Below are 22,152 nucleotides of genomic sequence, written 5' to 3'. Positions count from 1 at the left end.
TAGATTGATGAGGAAAAAAACAATTTAATCAATTTTAGAATAAGGCTGTAACGTAACAAAATGTGGAAAAAGTGAAGGGGTCTGAATACTTTCCAAATGCACTGTATGTCTGCCCATATCATAACACCACTGCAACCATGGGGCACTCTGTTCACAACATTGAATTCAGCAGACCACTCGCCCACACAACGCTATACACGTGGTCTGCAGTTGTGAGGCCGGTTGGACCGTACTGCCAAATTCTCTAAAACAACGTTGGAGGCAGCTTATGGCAGAGAAAATAACATTCAATTCTCTAGTGAACATTTCTGCAAATCAGCATGCCAATTACATGCTCACTCAAATTTTGAGACATCTGTGGCATTGTGTGACAAAAATGCAGACCCCAACACAAGGTGCACCTGTGTAATGAGCATGCTGTTCAATCAACTTCTTGATATGCCACACCTGTCAGGTGGATGGATTATCTTGGCAAAGGAGAAATGCTCACTAACAGGGATGTAAACAAATTTGTGCTCAAAATTTGAGAGAAATAAGCTTTTTGTGGTAGTGGGGTCTGGCTTGGGTTTTGCAGTTTCCTGTTATTCTATCATTAACGTGTGTAAGCTACCTCATGCGTGTACAGGTAACTTCCAAAATAAAGGAAACATTTGAGTAAATAATGGATATAAAGTATATTGAAAGCAGGTGCTTCCACACAGGTGTTGTTCCTTAGTTAATTAAGCAATTAACATCCCATCACACTTAGGGTCATGTATAAAAACTCCGTTTCCAATTATTTTGGCTACCATGGATAGAAGAGATCTCAGAGGCTTTGAAAGAGGGGTCTCACAGGGCCAAAGGGTGTGTGTGTGTCTGTCACCACATTTCAACCCACTTATGAGAGATTCTGTAGCGACTCCTGAGACAGTGTAGCGACACCCCCCTTTCGACCTCCTTTTCCGCAGCAACCAGTGATCCGGGTCAACAGCATCAATGACTTTAGACCGTCCCCTCGCCCCGGGCGCGAACCAGGGACCTTCTGCACACATCAACAACAGTCACCCACGAAGCGTCGTTACCCATCGCTCCACAAAAGCCGCGGCCCTTGCAGAGCAAGGGGAACCACTACTTCAAGGTTTCAGAGCAAGCACCACCGCTACCTAGCTAGCCATTTCACATCGGTTACACATATACAGTAAAACTATGTTCACAAACAAATAAAAAGATATTGACAATTTATGTTTTTGTCACTACCATCGGTACTGTCAACCTTTGAATCCTCTAAACTAACAGACATAGGAGGCTATCCAGTTTCACATAAGACGTGATTCCCATCAGATCAGGCAGACTCTATGAAAGCCTGATGTCGTTTCGCTCCATTGACAGATAAATCAGATGTTGCTAATGAGGGGGGGAAAGAGGCCATTCTGACTGAAAAGAACAGTGTCTTTACAGAAGCATAACAATAAACAGTCGGAGGGGATTACTTCCTGGAGACAACAGATGAGACAAGCAACTTGTAAATTAAATGAACTTTTTTTTTTACCCACCAAAAGCATGATGGACTGCTTTTCTTATCTATCGTACTGCATTTACTTCACAATTTCAGTAAAAACTAATGGCAGGTCTACTTTATGCAAAAACAGTCTTAACAGTGTTTGAAGGTTACCTACCTAAATACTTAATAAGCCACACATAAAACAATCATAATCAGTACATTCTTATGTCAACAATCACAAGGGCATTACTGTGAAATAATGAATCGATAACATTGTGGATGTTGACATAGCCATTGATGGAATGAATGTGTCAGGAAGTCCTTGCTAAGTACCCTTTCAAATGAAGTGATACCCATAAAGTATAGCAAATGGTTGAGATAAATTATTTTCTAAATTTCCTAAATGAAATAACAGAAGCAACTTGAGCTGCAACTGACCATGTTACAAATAACTCAACTTTCTTAAAAAAAAGAAAAACGGGGAAACCCCCCCCGACAGTACAGTATTTAAAATGAAAGCCTACGATCTCAAAAGAATAATGATAGGCATTGAAAACGAGTTACACATGAAGATAAGAGGAAGTCCTGCTTATATCCATCAACCTCAGGTCAACGGCTTTCAGATGTAACCACACCACTAATGCAATTCTCCAAATCAACAGAGGAAGTTCAGAACATTGCAGATAGAAATGTAACGAATAGAGCTGACATGGTTCCCTATTCTATATGACAGACCATCATATATACACAATACATTTCAATGTTGTACCCTTATGAACAGGTATTTGTTACAGACACATGAGAATGAACCATACGCGGTGAATACAACACTGTTAATCAAAAGGAAAGTCCTGCTTCGTCATAGTCCCGCGGGTTCATCAGCATACCGTACCTAATATCAAAACTCATATTTTTTCTCAGAGGTTACAGGACACTTCTGACCAGTATTTTAATTCTTTATTATCAGAGCTTGCTGCTGGAAACGCCGAAATACACACCAACACACATGGGATCATTACCCTGTCTCAGCGCAGTGCCGACCACAGACGGGGAAATGACTGCCGTTAGGAAGTGTCACCAGAACAAGATCAAAGAGTGTTTCTCCCAAGAGGGGACGTACGTCTTTTAACATCTCTAACAGGTTCCTGTTGAGACTGTCTCTTACTCAGATTGAATCATGGGACTGATTCCGTGAGGTGCAACGTAGACATGTAATGATGAAGAGTCTCGATTCTACATGAAGTGTGTATCTTCTACACAATCTATTTCTATGTAAACATTCTGTAACGTTGCGCCCTCCTGAATCAGAAGCCTATGTTCATGTATTGTTGAATAACCACCTCTGAACATGAAGTTTGTAATGCTCTACAAACTTAATGCAAGCAGGTATGACGCTTCATTACCTATTATAAGCAGGTATGACGCTTCAATACCTGTTATAAGCAGGTATGACGCTTCAATACCTGTTATAAGCAGGTATGACACTTCATTACCTGTTATAAGCAGGTATGACGCTTCATTACCGGTTATAAGCAGGTATGACGCTTCATTACCAGTTATAAGCAGGTATGAGCCCTTACAATGCTTCAGACTGAAAATAGAAGTCCTATTAAAGGATCATGAAGAGATGACACTTACTAAAACAGTGGGGTTCATATATGCTTATGACAAGTATTACATGCATTATAACCACAATGCATTACTTAGCATCAATTAAAATATTACCAATAAGTTCTCTAAAAACCTACCTTTGACTACATGTAGGGTCAATTTATTGTTCAATCATACATTACATTCCAGTCACAGTTGGGGTTCCATGACTTGTTGCCATTTAAAACATAACATATAGTAGCCTAGCAGGCAAGGTATTGTGATTCAGAGGTCTGAAATACTTCCAACAAGCATACTGATGATGCAAGGGTAAATTGATTTCATTCAGTCGTATGCCAGTTAGCAGTATGCTTTGTACCACACATATTGGGCTAAATTTACTAAGCCTTTGCACCTGTGCTTTCAGTTTTGAATCATTTTTAGAAGGGAGAACAAACAAAAGCTAGAAAACAGGACATTTTTATTTCTGTTTTGTTTTAGGATTACATCCCCCTGTTACTGTTCCCTAGTGTAAAATGTGATTTGTCTTGTTCCAGGTGTAGAATAGGTAAAGCTACTTTGTTAACCAGGCGCATTGTGAGAGTGATGTGTTTTGCACTGAAGAATCTTAACACAAGCTGTTTCAGTCTTACATCTCTGCCATCAGCCTCTGAAGTCAGGCTAGCTGCACCAAGCCCTGCTACAGACCCCAGACAAGACAGACATAGGACACGTACCAGGTTGTCTTTATTGCAGTCGTGCTGCGCAAAATCACATTTAACATTGTGGAAACCTAATTTGTATCATATAGCAAACTTCTGAGATGCACGACTGCAAAAAAAGCTTGACCTGGAACGCGGCCATTGGCATCACAGTTGGTAGGACGAGGCTACTTGGAGCGGACACTGCTTGAGCCATTCAACATGACTGCCTGTACAAGACAATCTACACCAGCCTTATGACTTTGGGGATAAAGCGTAGAAGCACAATGTACAGTACTCTGTGCTTAGCCTCAGATCAGTTCACACCAGCTATACACAAAAAAAAGTGGTTCCCAACCTTTTTCGGTTACTGTACCACTGCAACTGAATTTTGCTCTACCCGGAGTACCCCTGCAGTACCCCCTCATGTGCATTTTACCAGCAGTCCCATGGTCTCATGAGTCTTCTTAAGTACCCCCTGTGGATAGACCACGTACACCAAGTGGTCCTAGGACCCCTGGTTGGGAACCACTGCCATAAAACATAAATCGGGAGCTCAGTTGGTAAGGCGGTGAAACTGACCAAAGTTGGGCTATGTCGTCCATTAAAAATTAGACAAAAAAAAACACTGAACTGGGCAAGTTATGGCGCCGACTTCACTCACTGGCCAGGTTTACTAAACATATGCTTTGTTCGTGTCAACAGGGGATGAAACCCCAAAGTTAAAACTCTATCTTCATCTACCTTTATTTAACCTTTAAATCTACCTTTACCGTCTTTCTTCTCAGAACCTGTATTTTCAACCCCCCCCCCCCCCAACTCTATTTTCTGTGATTAATTCCCTCTATAAAAATACAGGTACAACATTTGCACCTGATGCAAATGCTTAGTAAATCTGGATCATATGGGCTGAATCCTAACTAGAGATCTGTGCACAAGAGTACAAACTGTTCATCCCTATTTTTTGCCATTGACATCACTGCATGATTTCCTGGAAGCGAAACTAAGTTACTAAGAATCCCAAAGTAAGGATTCGGCTTGAATGAACAAACAGCGACACCTAGTTCACGTTTCTGTGCTTGACAAAAAATTTAACCTACGACAGAAGGCTTTTATATATATGTGGTCAGTACTCTTCATCTCAACCCTAAGGTTGGAGGGGCTGCCGTTCCATTGAACTGAAGTATCTGCTAGTCTGCCATTCCAGGGTCGTGTTCATTAGGGCATACAATGAAAAGCAAAAAAAAATGCATTTACTTCCTTTTGGTCCCTACTGAACACGACCAAGGTGTCCGTTGGCTATTTCAGGAGTCAAAGCATTTCATGATGGCTTCCCTGTCGAACTTGAAGTTGAGGAAGGACCTGGAGGAGAGGTGTTCACAGTTGCCGTTGCAGACCACCTGCTGCCCATTGATGGAACTGCACGTGTCAGATGGCAGTGCTGCATCTGGGAAGAGAAAGGGAGCAGTTTCACTCAAGGCCAGTGGACACAGAGGGAGAGTTCACCTCAACAGTCCCCCCCCCCCCCAGACATTTTGAAAACGTTGGCTCTCTGAAAATGTCTGACTGATGTTGAAGTGAACAATACCTTTTAAATTCTCACTCTGAACTAATAAAAGGTGGCCAAACCTCTTGGAGAGCTACCCTCACAACATCATTTTGTTACATTATTCTAGTCATGTGCTCCTCAGGATCTTGATTAGCTGAATCAGGTGTGTTAACTGTAACCGAGCTAGTTAGAAGACCGCCAGGAGTCACGGCCACCCCTGAGCTAGTTAGAAGACCTCCAGGAGTCACGGCCACCCCTGAGCTAGTTAGAAGACCTCCAGGAGTCACGGCCACCCCGTAGCTAGTTAGAAGACCTCCAGGAGTCACGGCCACCCCTGAGCTAGTTAGAAGACCTCAAGGAGTCACGGCCAACCCTGAGCTAGTTAGAAGACCTCCAGGAGTCACGGCCACCCCTGAGCTAGTTAGAAGACCTCCAGGAGTCACGGCCACCCCTGAGCTAGTTAGAAGACCTCCAGGAGTCACGGCCACCCCTGAGCTAGTTAGAAGTCTCTATACTGAAAAAGAGGGACCCAAAACAATGTGTCTGATTTTTTTTTTTTTTTTTTTTTTTTTAACATATAGTTGCTTTAAACAGCACATAAAAGCTGTTACATATCTACTGAAAACTTGTCTCATTCCTAATCTTCACTTTGTGCAATACCTGTGTCGAAGTTGTCCTGCAGTCTCCTGGGCTGAAGTCTCTTCTCCTCTTTCTGGAAGAACAGTTTTAACATTTTAAATGCAAAAAAATATGTCCATGATAAATCAACAGACTATGATTAAACATCAAGCAAAAACCAACAATACGCACAATCACCATTGAACACCTGAATATAATTGCAATTTAAAATGCGAGACCGATTTGTATTAAATTAGTAGATAATAACTAGAAAGCTTTTAGAAAATGTGTGTAGTTGCTTCAGCCATTCACTTGTTTTAGATCTAGTTTAATCTTGGACACCCAGAACTAAAATCTTCCGTAATTGTGTCAGATGCTCGATAGAGTTCTGGGGGGGGGGCAGGTTTCGCTACTAACAGGTTCACTACTTCGCTGCTAACGAGACTAGCGAAGTCTCCACCCCTCTCAACGGAAACTGTCGGACAGTTTCGGACAAGTCCCTTCTGAAATTGGAAAGATGCGAGCACCTGTGAAATCGTGATTTGTCCAAATGATCAGCGACGGAAAAAAATCAGCCTAGCGGAACAAAGTTCCTCGTTAGTTGTCGCATACCAGTCTGTCGACAGATGCTACTACCATTTATGTTACCTGCATCTGTCCACAAGAAATTAGATCTAGCTAGATGTGTTGTTAGTATTGGTCTAGATTACTTCTAGCCTGGTCCCAGATCTGTTGTCTCCTTCTCTAGCCTGGTCCCAGATCTGTTGTCTCCTTCTCTAGCCTGGTCCCAGATCGGTTAGTGCTCTTGCCAACTCCATTGCTGTGATTGTCAAGCTATAGATGCTTGGCTTGACAAAGAGTTGCCATGAAAAGACTGTCACTCAGACTTAATCCACGTTCTTATAGTCTCGGTAGAGGTCAAGTAAGTTGGTCTAGATCCTGGTCTATAGTTTAGACTAGTTAGAGGTCTAGTTTGTATAATTGGTTTTATTTAGGGAACGGTTTAGTTGGTCTGGACCTACATCTATGATGATGTGTAGAGGGTGTAGGTCAGTTATAGTTCGATGGGTGTAGGTCAGTTATAGTTCGATGGGTAGAGGGTCTAGGTCAGTTATAGTTACAGCTGAAGTCAGATGTTTACATACACTTAGGATGGAGTCATTAAAACTTGTTTTTCAAACACTCTACAAATGTCTTGTTAACAAACTATAGTTTTGGGAAGTCGGTTAGGACATCTACTTTGTGCATGACACAAGTAATTATTCCAACAATTGTTAACAGACAGATTATTTCACCGTGTCACAATTCCAGTGGGTCAGAAGTTTACATACACTAAGTTGACTGTGCCTTTAAACAGCCTGGAAAATTCCAGAAAATTATGTCATGGCTTTAGAAGCTTCTGATAGGCTAATTGACATCATTTGAGTCAATTGGAGGTGTACCTGTGGATGCATTTCAAGGCCTACCTTCAAACTCAGTGCCTCTTTGCTTGTCATCATGAGAAAATCAAAAGAAAAATCAGCCAAGACCAGTGAAAAAAAAAATTGTAGACCTCCACAAGTCTGGTTCATCCTTGGGAGCAATTTCCAAACGCCCGAAGTTACCACTTTCATCTGTACAAACAATAGTACGCAAGTATAAACACCATGGGACCAAGCAGCCATCATACCGCTCAGGAAGGAGACGCGTTCTGTCACCTAGAAATGAACGTACGTTGGTGAGAAAAGTGCAAATCAATCCCAGAACAGCAGCAAAGGACCTTGTGAAGATGCTGGTGGAAACAGGTACAAAAGTATCAATATACACAGTAGAATGAGTCCTATAACGACATAACCTGAAAGGCCACTCAGCAAGGAAGAAGCCACTGCTCCAAAACCGCCATAAAAAAGCCAGACTACAGTTTGCAAATGCACATGGGGACAAAGATCGTACTTTTTGGAGAAATGTCCTTTGGTCTGATGAAACAAAAATAGAACCGTTTGGCCATAATGACCATCGTTATGTTTGGAGGAAAAAGGGGGATGCTTGCAAGCCGAAGAACACCATCCCAACTGGGAAGCACGGGGGTGGTAACATCATGTTGTGGGGGTGCTTTGCTGCAGGAGGGACTGGTGCACTTCACAAAATAGATGGCATCATGAGGCAGGAAAATGATGTGGATATATTGAAGCAACATATCAAGACATCAGTCAGGAAGTTAAAGCTTGGTCGCAAATGGGTCTTCCAAATGGACAATGACCCCAAGCATACTTCCAAAGTTGTGGCAAAATGGCTTAAGGACAACAAAGTCAAGGTATTGGAGTGGCCATCACAAAGACCTGCCCTCAATCCTGTAGAACATTTGTGGGCAGAACTGAAAAAGCGAGTGCGAGCAAGGAGGCCTACAAACCTGACTCAGTTACACCAGCTCTGTCAGGAGGAATGGGCCAAAATTCACCCAACTTATTGTGTGAAGCTTGTGGAAGGCTACCCAAAACTTTGACCCAAGTTTAACAATTTAAAAGGCAATGCTACCAAATACACAATTAGTATGTAAACTTCCGACTTCAACTGTAGACGTGTAGAGGGTCTAGGTCAGTTACAGTTAGACGTGTAGAGGGTCTAGGTCAGTTACAGTTAGACGTGTAGAGGGTCTAGGTCAGTTACAGTTAGACGTGTAGAGGGTCTAGGTCAGTTACAGTTAGACGTGTAGAGGGTCTAGGTCAGTTACAGTTAGACGTGTAGAGGGTCTAGGTCAGTTACAGTTAGACGTGTAGAGGGTCTAGGTCAGTTACAGTTAGACGTGTAGAGGGTCTAGGTCAGTTATAGTTAGATGTGTAGAGGGTCTAGGTCAGTTATAGATACATGTCTAGTTGATCTAGATGTATAGTGAAGTTTGATACCTCATAAGGATAGATAAACATCTCCTGGAGTACAACCAAACCAGTCCACTGATTTAACTAATGAGGGGCTTGATTATAATGGGACCATTTAGAATCAGCTGTGCTAGTTTGGGAATACGTCGATAAGTGGACTGGCTAGGAGTACAGGTTTGGGAAACACTGGTCTAAAAAAACAAGACGAAACGGAGACAGCGACCGAAGCTGTGTTCCGATTTCCTACACTTCTCCTATAGGGTGTGCAGAAGGTTTTTCATTTTGCAAGTTTGACACAACAAAGGAAGTAGTGACTGCAGTAGTACTGGTAGTAGTTATAGTGAGCCATTTAGGGGTGGCTTGTAGGTATGGCGTTATTATAGTGGGTTAAGACAGTAGGGTAGTGTGAGTACTATAGCATCATAACCAATATAAATGTGTTTTAAGCTCTGAAAATGCTTTAGTTTTAACATTCTGATAGTTCTGCACCAGCGATTTAGAATGTGGAAGTCTGTAGTCCACTATTGACATGGGGGGGGGGACAGGAAGCTGTAAGGTTTTACATCTACAGTCATATCCAGAGCAAGTTTCAGTTACTACAGTTAGAGCATTCATCTTAAGGTAGCTATAAAAAGCTGTATTGACGCAATCAATGGCCTAGTGGTTAGAGCGTTGGACTAGTAACCGAAAGGTTGCAAGATCGAATCCCCGAGCCGACAAGGTAAATCTGTCGTTCTGCCCCTGAACAAGGCAGTTACCCCACTGTTCCCCTGTAGGCCGTCATTGAAAATAAGAATTTGTTCTTAACTGACTTGCCTAGTTAAATAAAAGGTCAAATAAAAAATGTAAAAATCTAAGTTGAGACGGCTCGCACTTGTCAACGTCAGTTTGATGTTTGTAGAGCAAACGGTTGAAGACCAGTATCGAATCTAAAATGGATGGCCTATGGGGCTTCGATAAAAAAAAAAAAAAAGGTAATAGAATACAGAAAATCCAGAAGTTTTTTGGCAAGCAATACAAGCAGAGTCAGTGAGAAAGTAGCATACAAAAAAAATCTAAAAAATAAAGACTAGTGCTAGCCTGGATGTTTTAAAGTAGTTTTGATGTTGGTAGCCATTGCGGTTTTGGGGCTACAGGTGGTGGAGAAAAGCCAATAACGAGAAAAGGTAAGCCAGATTTCAGTAGTTGTTTTCACTTTCAGCAAGCACACCTAACAAACTATGGTGAGGCGTTACACACAGCTTCAGCCAAGCTAAGTTTCACCTGCTGGTTGCCGACTCCATTGGCCCTTTTCTTCAGGTTGGGAGAATCCTGGTGCTTCTTCCCATTGCCTTTCACATTGAGGTTCTGCAGACAGGAGCAAGTACCATAGAACCAGGACTCATACTTGGGACATTCAACAACAACAAAAAATATATTGAGTAGCCACTGATGATACTATAGTAGTAGAAGTGCCTCTGAACAACATAGAAAATTGGGAGATTTTTTTATATTTTGGTTTAGGTCAGTTTTGATTAATGGGTGCTGTCAGAAAAGCAGGAATTCTTGATAAAAAAGTAAATCATTTCAGGCTAGACACAGAAATATTTTTGCATTCTACAAGGCCTGATTCTGAACAAGGCCAAACTGGGAAGACTAAGGCGACATCACCCTCTGCTGGTAACAGAAAAACAACCCAAAACAGACCTTTTGCCCTTGAGTGAATTGATGCTGGATTACAATTGCTGCATTGTTTTGATCACACTAAGAGATGTGTGCTACAGCTACAGAGTAAACACACACTCAGTGTTGCCTCGCCCATTAATTAAACAATCTGGCTTTGCCTGAGGAAGACTGACAGTGAGCATGCAATGTGTTTCAACCTGAGTGTTTGTCATGCTTTTGTTAGTTGATCCGTTGTAGTATTTTTGAAGATGTACCACAGACATTTCATACATCTATTCCCCCCCCCCCCCCCACCCCATCTTGCACTTGGTCTAAACTAAACGTGTCAGCAGCAGGCCTGTGGATAACTGCCCAAAGCATCCAATTTATAGAGTCTGCTGGAGCAAGTGTGGGGTACCTGAGCCGTAACATTTTCTGATACTGCCCGATTCAGCGTTGAGATTAGTGCACGATAATGACTTTCCCATAAGTCATTTATTCATGTCAATGGGAGACTCGAGTTAAGCACGCGTGAGCATTTCGCCAATATATACAGATCTCTGGATGGATACACTTTCATGCCCGCTACATTAGGTTAGTTACACACAGAGCGCATGAGAGAGGAGTGTGCACAACACAATGACAAGAAGGACAGTTCGTGAAAGTGTGCCTTATCTACTTTGAAGAAGTAGTAAAATGATTGTCAGACAGCTCTGCAGCATACTTAGGCAGGCTAAATAAAAAGAATGACTAAAGACAGTACAGGAAGCACAGAGATGATGTGGTCTGGGTGGCTGCTACTTCCTGAGCAGAGATGATGACTAAGGAATGAAAAATAATAAAGTCAAATAAAAACTAAATAATGTAACCAACTGAAATATTTGACTTCTTAGTAATTTTCTATTGATGTCTACCCAATGTGGACCTGACAGAGACAACATATTTTCTATGTTTTGGCAATTGAATGTTCACCATTTTTTGCTACTTAGGAATTTCCATTAGAAAGCTCTAAAATCATTTAAAAAATGTCATTATTTCATAATGCATTTAATGTTTTTCTTATCGAAACAGCAATCGAAAACCGTGACTATTTTTTAATAATCTAACCAAAACAACCTCAAAAAGCACTAAAACTCGCTCAGCACTACCCCAACAGACATTCCCGACCATAGATGACCCTTCAAACAGCAGAGACCAACCAACCTTGGCTTTCAAGAGTTCAGAGACCTCGTATTGGCTCAGCTGTCCCAGAGGCTTGGGTTGCTTCTGCTTCCCCCACCCCTCTCCTGGAGACGCCTCAGGCAACATCTGGGCCCGTCGATGCTTGGAGCTATAGAAGAAGAAATTATTAAATTCATATTCAAAAAAGCTTTGTCCACCAAATGTATATAAAAATTGTCTTTAGCATGGGCATAAGTGTCTTACCGTGCTTTGTCTAGAGGTTTGCATGGAGTGCTGCCATTGGATGCAAAATCCTCATCACTGTCTGTAGACTCTCCTTTACGCTTGGCAATCCATTCTCGGAGTGGTCTGTGGAGGGCAAAGTAGAGATGCTAGAATCAATGACTGAATTATTAAAATGGTATTAAAAACGGACATTAGCTTTATACACATAGGATAGAAGATTACACAATAAAATACTGTACAAGTTGGCTACAACTATAGGTGACGCCTCCATAAGGCTAGGGGATGCTAAGGGGCTCCCGAGTGGCGCAGTGGTCTAAGACACTGCATTTCAGTGCAAGAGGCGTCACTGCAGTACCTGGTTCGAATCCAGGCTGCATCACATCCGGCCGTGATTGTGCACCGCCCTATGGGTCTCCCAATTGGCCCAGCGTCGTCCGGGTTTGGCTGTCATTGTAAATAAGAATTTGTTCTTAACTGACTTTCCTAGTTAAATAAAAAAAAGCTTACCCTAAAGTAAATTCATTCAAAACGCCTACTCCAGCCTTTACAGAAATAAATACAACCATTCAAATAATAGGCTACTACACCAGAAAGCATGATTTGGATCATTAGCTTCTTTTTGGATCGTTTTCAAAATCGCATTGCCTGCAGTCGGAAGAGCCTGCAACTTGGTCAGCGCACACAGCAAATACCAAATAGATGATTGTCGAGTAGCAACAGACAGTGAAATGTAGAGGAAGTCCAGCCAGGCATATCGCAATATTTCAAAATACAATCCCTGGAAAACATAGTCTGGAAAGACAAGATAATGAAGAGACTAAACCGTCTTTTAGTTATCAAAATTCTCAACTTAATTGAGCGAACAGTATAGCCCATCTTATTGGCACCATCGGAGAGCATTGTCCATGTCTCCGGTGAGTGTGCATATTCACGCTTTATCATGGTTGCCACCTGAAAATTAGTTTTTGGACAATAATATTGTCCTCCAGGTTAGATGGACTTCATATTGTATTTGTCTCCCCCCTACCCGTAAGCCTATTATATGGATCAGAGAGCGTCATTTTTATCAATCTGTTTGTCAGTATCAGCAGAGTAGTTGTCGTCATAGGCTACCCTGTAATTTTTGTCGTAGGCTATTCAAAAGTGTAGTAGGAATGAAATACGTTAATAAAAAAAGGCCACATTTTCCTGTGCAAAAGGAGAAGAAACATATCTGGATACAGCCTAGGCTTACTCTAAGCAACTACACACTCAGCTATGCATTGAACTGTATATTTTGCCAACAGTAATCAAGCTAAATTATTAGCATGTAATGACTATCCAATCGTCACATTATGAATAGTAGGCTCTCTTACATCAGTCTGCAAATGCCGGTGATGCACGGAATGCTTTATGAAGGTGCATTTTTAAATGGTGAAAATTTGCTTCCCCAAACTAGAAACTCAGGCGTCGCCTATGGCTACACCCTAAACATACAATAGTTTAACCATTTTGTTATTCATGCTGCACTGAAATGACAGGTTATATTTGACAAACTGAAAAAGCAACACTAGAGTATTCCACTGTTTGCTAGATACTCTTATCACATGCAGTTGGCTGTCAAACAAGTCTTTCAGAAATGCAGAAAATATATATATATATTTTTTTTAAATGGTGTTTGTATGTGTGTATATACACATACTAGTACCAGTCAAAAGTTGACAGCTACTCATTCCAGGGTTTCTTTATTATTTTTTTTACATTGTAGAATAATAGTGAAGACATCAAAACTATGAAATAACACATGGAATGTAGTAACCAAAAACAAAGTGCTAAACAAATGAAAATATATTTTACATTCTTCGAAGTAGCCACCCTTTGCCTTAACAATTAACAACTGTGCCTTGTTAATAGTACATTTGTGAAATGTATTTCCTTCTTAATGCGTTTGAGACAATCAGTTGTGTTGTGACAAGGTAGGGATGGGTATACAGAAGATGGCCCTATTTGGTAAAAGACCAAGTCCATATTATGGCAAGAACAGCTTAAATAAGCAAAGAGAAATGACAGTCCATCATTACTTTAAAGACATGAAGGTCAGTCCATGCAGAACATTTCAAGAACTTTGAAAGTTTCTTCAAGTGCGGTCCCAGAAACCATCAAGCGCTATGATGAAACTGGTTCTCATGAGGACCGCCACAGGAAAGGAAGACCCAGAGTTACCTCTGCTGCAGAGGATAAGTTCATTAGAGTTACCAACCTCAGATTGCAGCCCAAATAAATGCTTCACAGAGTTCATGTAACAGACACATCTCAACATCAACTGTTCAGAGGAGACTGCGTGAATCAGACCTTCATTGTCGAATTGCTGCAAAGAAACCACCACTAAAAGGACACCAATAAGAAGAAGAGACTTGCTTGGACCAAGAAACACAAGCAATGGACATTAGACCGGTGGAAATCTGTCATTTGGTCAGATGAGTCCAAATTTTTGATTTTTGGTTCCAACCACCATGTCCTTGTGAGACGCAGAGATGGTGAACGGATGATCTCTGCATGTGTGGTTCCCACTGTGAAGCATGGAGGTGGTGGTGTGATGGTGCTTTTCTGGTGACACGGTCTGTGATTTATTTAGAATTCAAGGCACACTTAACCAGCATGACTACCACAACATTCTGCAGCGATATGCCATCCCATCTGGTTTGGGCTTAGTGGGACAATCATGTGTTTTTCAACAGGACAATGACCCAACACACCTCCAGGCTGTGTAAGGACTATTTGACCAAGAAGGAGAGTGATGGAGTGCTGCATCAGATGACCTGGCCTCCACAATCACCCGACCTCAACTCAATTGAGATGGTTTGGGATGAGTTGGGCCACAGAGTGGAGGAAAAGCAGTCAACAAGTGCTCAGCATGTGGGAACTCCTTCAAGACTGATGGAAAAGCATTCCAGGTGAAGCTGGTTGAGAGAATGCCAAGAGTGTGCAAAGCTGTCATCAAGGCAACAGGTAGCTACTTTGAAGAATCACCACTTTGGGTTACTACATGATTCCATAGTTTTGATGTCTTCACTATTATTCTACAATGTAGAAAATAGTAAAAATCAAGAAAAAGCCTTGAGTAGGTGTCCAAACTTTTGACTGGTACTGTATATATATTTACCCCAAACATATGTGGGGATTGATTACATTGATGGAAGCTACAATATTACAGCTGAACCACCCACCCCCAAAAAATAAGACAAATAATATTTCAGAAATGGGCATCTTTATCAGTGTGAAGCGGGGAAAAAAAGAAGAAACCTGCACACTGCTCTTGAATAAGCTTTACGTATCGGCCTCATGGCCTTCGTCAAAGCTTTTGTGAGTTTAAAAAAAAATAGCACCCTTATGTAGACCTAGCCCCACCCACATCCGTTCCACGCATCAATGGGGTTGGAGTCCAGGGAAAACTAATAAGTGCTAACAAATACAACAATGTGCATTTAAAAAATATATTCAAATAAAGTGTGTACATAAAAACGTATTAAACACGTCTGTAAAACCACAATGAGGACATCTACCTACCAAGCAAGTTTTCATAAATCATTGGGTACATACAGCGCAAGAAAAACATTAGCGTAATCTGAAATGGGGGCATAATTCATATTCACAACATAACATACATATGCATTTCATCAAGACCTTTAGGAAATAAAGTCTGGATGGTGAAAATCCCAAAACATTCTCTTTTGCTCAGAGTATTATTTATATCACCTCCCCTGTCTGATATCTTAACATTCTCAATGCCACAATTTTTATTTTATTTTTAACATTTAAATGTCTTGTTTCAGGTGATTAAAATGTACTGCGACTGGATAATCCCTGTCGTTTCTCCTGATTGATCTTTTATGTTCACTAATTCTTTGAGAGAACAAGAGGTTTTACCTACATAACAAAGCCCACAAGGACATTTAATCATGAAGATAACGTCAGTGGTAGAGCACGTAATAATACCATTTATTTGGAACTGTTTTCCTGTATGTGGGTGGCAGAAATATACTGCATTTTTAGCTACCAGTCAGAAAAGTGCGTAAAAGAGCACGGCTTATTTCCTTTTGTGGCTGGCCGTTGACATGGACCAATTTATCACGTAAATTGCGACCTCTCCTATATACAATAAGTGGTGGATTCTTAAATTCAGCAGGCAAAGCTGGGTCCGATGATAAAACATGTCAGTGTTTCTTGACAGCGTCGCCACACATTTCGCGAGTTCAAAGTATATTGTAGTTGTGAACATTACAGAGTGTTCTTTAGATCTAGTGGGTATTTTTTTGAGCAGTTCATCTCATGTTTTCACCAATGCCAAATTAAGAGCTTCATCCACACATTGTGGGGAATACACTTCTTAGAAACCTATTGTTCTTAACTCTGTGGGGTGGCATATTCAACACAGTGTAAAAAACTGGCTCAGGGTGGAAGCTGTCCCCTTGTAATAGTGTGTTTCTGTCCGTTTCTTTTCTACACAGAGTTGTAAAACAGGGTTCCATTTCATTTCTCAATCCACATAGAGGTAACGAACACGTTAAGTGTCACATTCAATAGTGAATTTGAAATTGGGGTCAATGTCATTGAGTAATGCCATGAAGTCTGACAGCTCTTTTCCCCGTTCCTCCCCATATGCAAAAGATTGTCAATATATCAATTCCACTTCAGGACTTTTTTCAAAAATTGATTTTCGTTTTCATTGTTAACAAAACGTTCTTCAAAATGACCCACATAAAGGTTAGCATAGCTCAGAGCGAATGTGGAGCCCATCGATGTTCCATTCGTTTGGAGGTAGTATTCTTCATCAAACCTGAAATAGTTTGTACGTCAAAACATATACATCCAGGGCCTCCCGGTTGGCGCAGTGGTCTAAGGCAGAGACTCTGGGTTCGAGCCCAGGCTCTGTCGCAGCCGGCCGCAACCGGGAGGTCCATGGGGCGAGGCACAATTGGCCCAGCGTCGCCCGGGTTAGGCCGGTAGGGATATCTTTGTCTCATCGCGCATTAGCGACTCCTGTGGCAGGCCGGGCGCAATGCACGCTGACCAGGTCGCTAGGTGTACGGTGTTTCCTCCGACACATTGGTGCGGCTGGCTTCCGGGTTGGATGCGCGCTGTGTTAAGAAGCAGTGCAGCTTGGTTGGGTTGTGTTTCGGAGGACTCGTCTCTCCCGAGCCCGTACGGGAGTTGTAGCCATGAGACAAGATAGTAACTACTACTTAAAAAAAAAAAAAATATATTAAAAAAAAAAACATATACAGCCAGCTCAAGAATAAAGTTTGTTGGTGGGTATTCGTTAATATCTCGGTCTCTCAAATAGTGAGCTAGGGCTGCCAGCTACCCCGAATGGGGAATGCTGTTACATAGACTCTCGACGTTTAAATGTGACCAACAGTCTTCTGTTAAACCCTTTATTGGCGAGATCTTGTTTAAGAAGTCTATAGTCTTTCACATATGAAGGCAATACTTGCACATGTGATTTAATAAAAGAGTCTACGAAGTTCGACAATGGCTCTAGCGTTGAACCTATTCCCGCAACCACTGGTCTGCCTGGATAATTGCCTTGTTGTGTTTTAGGTTTGTGTAATTTCGGCAAAACGTACAGGCATGGATGTATGACACATTTGCAGCAAAGGTATTCATATTCAGGTTTTGAGATAGGGTTATTTAATAGGGCTTGCTCCAGATTAGAGCATATATCCCTTTGGAACACCTGTGTGTGGGATCAACACTCAAGTTTCTATGGAAACGTTCATTATTGAATTGTCTCTGAATCTCTTCTTTGTATTTGTCATAGTCTAAAACGACTCACCCCCCTTGTCTACAGGTTTGATGACCAAAGATGAATCTTTCATTAGTTCATTAAGTGCCTGTTCTTCTGAATGTGTGAAGCGCAATAAGACACTTACCTGACAAAAGGAATGGCCATGAAAAACTTGTTGGGGGCGAGTCCAAGTTTAGACTTGGGAGTCATGTCGTTCCTGTGACATGGTAGTTTCTCAATCGGGAACCACTCGATGTTCTAGGAAAAACACAGCACAATAGCTAGTCCTAGCTGTTCTCTTCATCGGCGTTGTAAATACAAATTGTAAATAGGAACAAAATATGAGAAAGTTAAGGGGTAACCGTACCCTTATCTCCTTCCTTGTTTTGGGGTTGAACTTCGTCTCCTTGGGTACCCCAGGTATTATGTACAATCGGGCCAACTGATCAGTGATTTTTTGCTCGATGTACGTGTCTTTGCAGATGCGATCTTTGATATCGAAACCCGTCTCCTCCATAACCTAAGAGAATACAGACATGGGTATGAGAAAACAATATTGAATGAAATGTCATATATAGTATCTAGCCATTCTGTATTTGAGCAAATATTTACTTGCCAAATCAGATTTATAAAGACCTATAAAACTGAGATAATTTAATAAGAGGCAATTACCTCTCGTACAGCACAAACATGGGGAGCCTCATCTTCATTGACTTTTCCCTTTGGAAAGCCCCATCCTGACTTGGCCAAATAGCCCTGAACCAGCAAAGCCTAAAGAGAAGAAATATAAAATTTTATAAAAGGACATACAACACACACACACACACACACACGAGAGACAACTTAAGACATATGAAATGTTTATCGGGAAGTATCACCATACACAGCCAGTGTTATAATGTATGTACTATACGCACATTGTCAAGCGACTCATCTAGAATAATGGCACCATAGGTTGGAACACCCATCTTATATTCCTTCCACTGTTCTAGAACCTTCTGTACATCCTCCCCATTGGGCAGCAGGAATGGACAATGATTAAAAAGTAGCATGGTGTCAAGGAGAATATAAGGAACATTTGCAAAAAAAATATTGAGTTTAGTTGTATGTACCGCTCCTCACAAGACAATATTTGAATTGAAGGTGGTGGGGTCTTTGGAAGTTCAACAAGGAACTGTTAGGTGATGACATGTACATAACCTTTCACACAGCGGGCCTATGGTCATAAAGATTATTATTTATTTATCTTTAATCAGGAATTAACTAAGCAAAGACAAAAAGAACATGATAGCAACCCCCCCAGCCCCCTCTAACATCATTATTCTCATGTAAGGATATCAGCCTTGGCAAAGTCCCTTATCCCACACTGAGGTAATCCTGGTGCATTCTGCATGCAGAAGTCCAGGTAGAACCAATGGGCAAGCTCGATCTGGAAGCACACGCGGATAGCATTGTCTCTCTCTTCACTAGGGATGTGGAGGATGAATCGACTGGAAGAGAGGAGAGTCAAATCAGTACAGTAGCAGAACTACATGGACATAGTTAATTAGACAACATACTGTGGTCCATGTCACAATACAGTTTGAGTACCATGACGGTAGCCAAACATTAATGATGTACCATCATGACTGTAGCGAAGCTTGAGGTTCCGTGTACGCAGCCAGGGGCGCAATTCATTACCAAAACCGTTTAAGAACCAAACTGAGCAAATCACGAGTTAATATTTGACTATTAGCCATCACTAGCACAGAGGCTGCTGCCTATATACATAGACTTGAAATCACTGGACACTTTAATAAATGGTACACTAGTCACTTTAATAATGTTTACATATTTTGCATTACTCATCTCATATGTATATACTATTTTCGTGTCTTAGTCTATGCCGCTCTGACATTGCTCGTCCATATATTTATATATTCTTAAATCCATTCCTTTACTTAGATTTGTGTGTATATGTTGTGAAATTGTTGGATATTACTTGATATTATTGCACTGTCGTAGCTAGAAACACTTGAATTTCGCTACACCTGCAATAACATCTGCTAAACACGTGTATGTGACCAATACAATCTGATTATCAAATTCAGATAGGTCCCTCCCCGTTTCGTTCCGTTTGAGAAACGTTTTGTTACATAATTAATACAATCCTGAGAACACTGATGCAACGCACTTTCGTTAAGTCAACCCCATTGTCACTTGAGACAGACTAACTACCTCGGTATCTAGCTAGCTATCCACAAGCCACAAGCACAACAAAGACACTCCTCCGGGTAGTGTTAGTAAGAAAACAAAACATGATATTTGATAACAAGTTAGTCACTTTTGACGCGGTATTTACCTGCAGAGGTCGTCCAATACACCGTTGGGAATCTCCCCTCTTTTTGTCTCCATGTTGAGGATAAAAACATCCCGAACTCGCGAAACAATGAGGTGAAAAATAAACAGCGCAAAGCTACTATTTTCTTAAATCTCGAATCAATGCATTCTATTGATCAATCAAGGCGAACTATGTATGCCAGGTTCGTCAAATGTCCCTAAACTTACACAAATAAATACATGTAAGCTACGTTAGCTCGCTAAAAACAAACTCCAACACCGCGCAATCGAAAAAGAAAGGTAGAAACACCACACTGTTGATGACGTGGGGGACGTTATTATCCAATCGTATATCAGGGGAGGCTGGCCACGTTGAATAGGTGGCACCTTATTGGGCTAAATGATGGCCTATCAAAAATATTCTAACCAATCAAGACGCACAATAACTCGAGCCCAATTTTATTAAGTTTGGTTGACAAAACAAGGAAACGGTAACCAAAGATATTCGAGCAAGATTATAAAGTAGACAACTAGACATTATTGAGGAAGAGGCGGGGCCTGTGTAGCTATGTAAATTACATTTTATACGCTGACATTCAATGGCATTAGAACACTTTTTCATGAGCAGTAATCACAATAAATAACATGCGATATCCTTGGCCACAATTACATTATTATAGAAATAAGATAAACTTGTTATAGTAATAAAATATATAGAATATTGTTATACGTGCCCTTATAAGTTATTATATTCTATATCTTCTATTGTGAGCGACCTGTGAAAGCACTAAACCATTATACAGCTACAACCATTTATTCAGTCTACTGCCCTCGTCTACACATGTGGATATGAATAGTTGTTTAATTCAATAAAATAGACAAAATTAACCTCTCATTTGTGACAGTAATTTGAAAGTTGGATGCTCTTTTAGGATATGAATGGCAGAATGTCAGTGAACCCTAGGATTGACCTTTTTGAATGCAATAAAATGCTAATTAATTACTTAAAAATCATACAATGTGATTTTCTGGATTTTTGTTTTAGATTCCGTCCCTCACAGTTGAAGTGTACTTATGACAAAAATTACAGACCTCTACATGCTTTGTAAGTAGGAAAACCTGCAAAATCGTCAGTGTATCAAATACTTGTTCTCCCCACTGTATATGTACATATAGTACCAGTCAAACGTTTGGACACACCTACTAATTCAAGGGTTTTTCTTTATTATAATTGGGGTTATTTTTTCATTTTTTAAACAACTAATTTACTCATGTCTGTTCAATAATTTGAATTCCAATTTGTTTGTTTTCCCCCCCTGCGAGCTCAATGCACAGTTTCTCTAGAGCTACACTACCGGTCAAAAGTTTTAGAACACCTACTCATTCAAGGGTTTTTATTTGTACTATTTTCTACATCTTGGAATAATAGTGAAGACATCAAAACTATGAAATAGCACATATGGAATCATGTAGTAACCAAAAAAAAGTGTTAAACAAATCAAAATACATTTTATATTTCAGATTCTTCAAATAGCCACCCTTTGCCTTGATCACCCAACCTCAACCCAATTGAGATGGTTTGGGATGAGTTGGACCGCAGAGTGAAGGAAAAGCAGCCAACAAGTGCTCAGCATATGTGGGAACTCCAAGACTGTTGGAAAAGCATTCCAGGTGAAGCTGGTTGAGAGAATGCCAAGAGTGTGCAAAGCTGTCATCAAGGCAAAGGGTGGCTACTTTGAAGAATCTCAAATATATTTTGATTTGTTTAACACGTCTTTGGTTACTGCCAATATTCCAATATGTGTTATTTTATTGTTTTGATGTCTTCACTATTATTCTACAATGTAGAAAATAGTAAAAATAAAGAAAAACCCTTGAATGAGTAGGTGTCCAAACTTTTGACTGGTACAATATATACCTCAATTACCTCGTACGTACCCCTGCACATCGACTCGATACTGGCACAGCACATACACAAATGACTGATGATTGGCTGAGAGAAATTGATGATAAAATGATTGTGGGGGCTGTCTTGATTGACTTCAGTGCAACTTTTGACATTATCGATCATAGGCTGCTGCTGGAAAAAAATGTGTGTTATGGCTTTACACCCCCTGCTATAATGTGGATAAAGAGTTACTTGTCTAACAGAACACAGAGGGTGTTCTTTAATGGAAGCCTCTCAAATATAATCCAGTTAGAATCAGGAATTCCCCAGGGTA

At 40.8% G+C, this 22,152-nt stretch overlaps 1 protein-coding gene across 2 annotated transcripts; it reads right to left on the bottom strand.

The window, feature by feature from the left end:
• Positions 1–1,686: 1,686 nt before the first annotated feature.
• Positions 1,687–20,252, bottom strand: dcp2 (decapping mRNA 2). Of its 2 annotated transcripts, XM_038970320.1 has the most exons (11): positions 19,953–20,252; positions 18,950–19,101; positions 18,529–18,656; positions 18,284–18,382; positions 17,979–18,131; positions 17,757–17,869; positions 11,863–11,967; positions 11,641–11,767; positions 10,057–10,140; positions 5,981–6,032; positions 1,687–5,218 (listed from the first exon to the last, which is right to left on the bottom strand). In XM_038970320.1, exons 1-11 carry the CDS (start codon positions 20,003–20,005, stop codon positions 5,076–5,078), a joined length of 1,209 nt encoding a protein of 402 aa, XP_038826248.1. In that variant the 5' UTR covers positions 20,006–20,252; the 3' UTR covers positions 1,687–5,075. The 2 variants fall into 2 exon arrangements, with proteins under 2 accessions (XP_038826248.1, XP_038826249.1); XM_038970321.1 differs by lacking the exon at positions 10,057–10,140.
• Between the last annotated feature and the right edge of the window lie 1,900 nt (positions 20,253–22,152).

Source organism: Salvelinus namaycush, chromosome 31 (genome assembly GCF_016432855.1).
Source record: "Salvelinus namaycush isolate Seneca chromosome 31, SaNama_1.0, whole genome shotgun sequence".
Lineage (NCBI taxonomy): Eukaryota > Metazoa > Chordata > Actinopteri > Salmoniformes > Salmonidae > Salvelinus > Salvelinus namaycush.
This window is presented reverse-complemented; position numbering and strand designations above follow the sequence as displayed.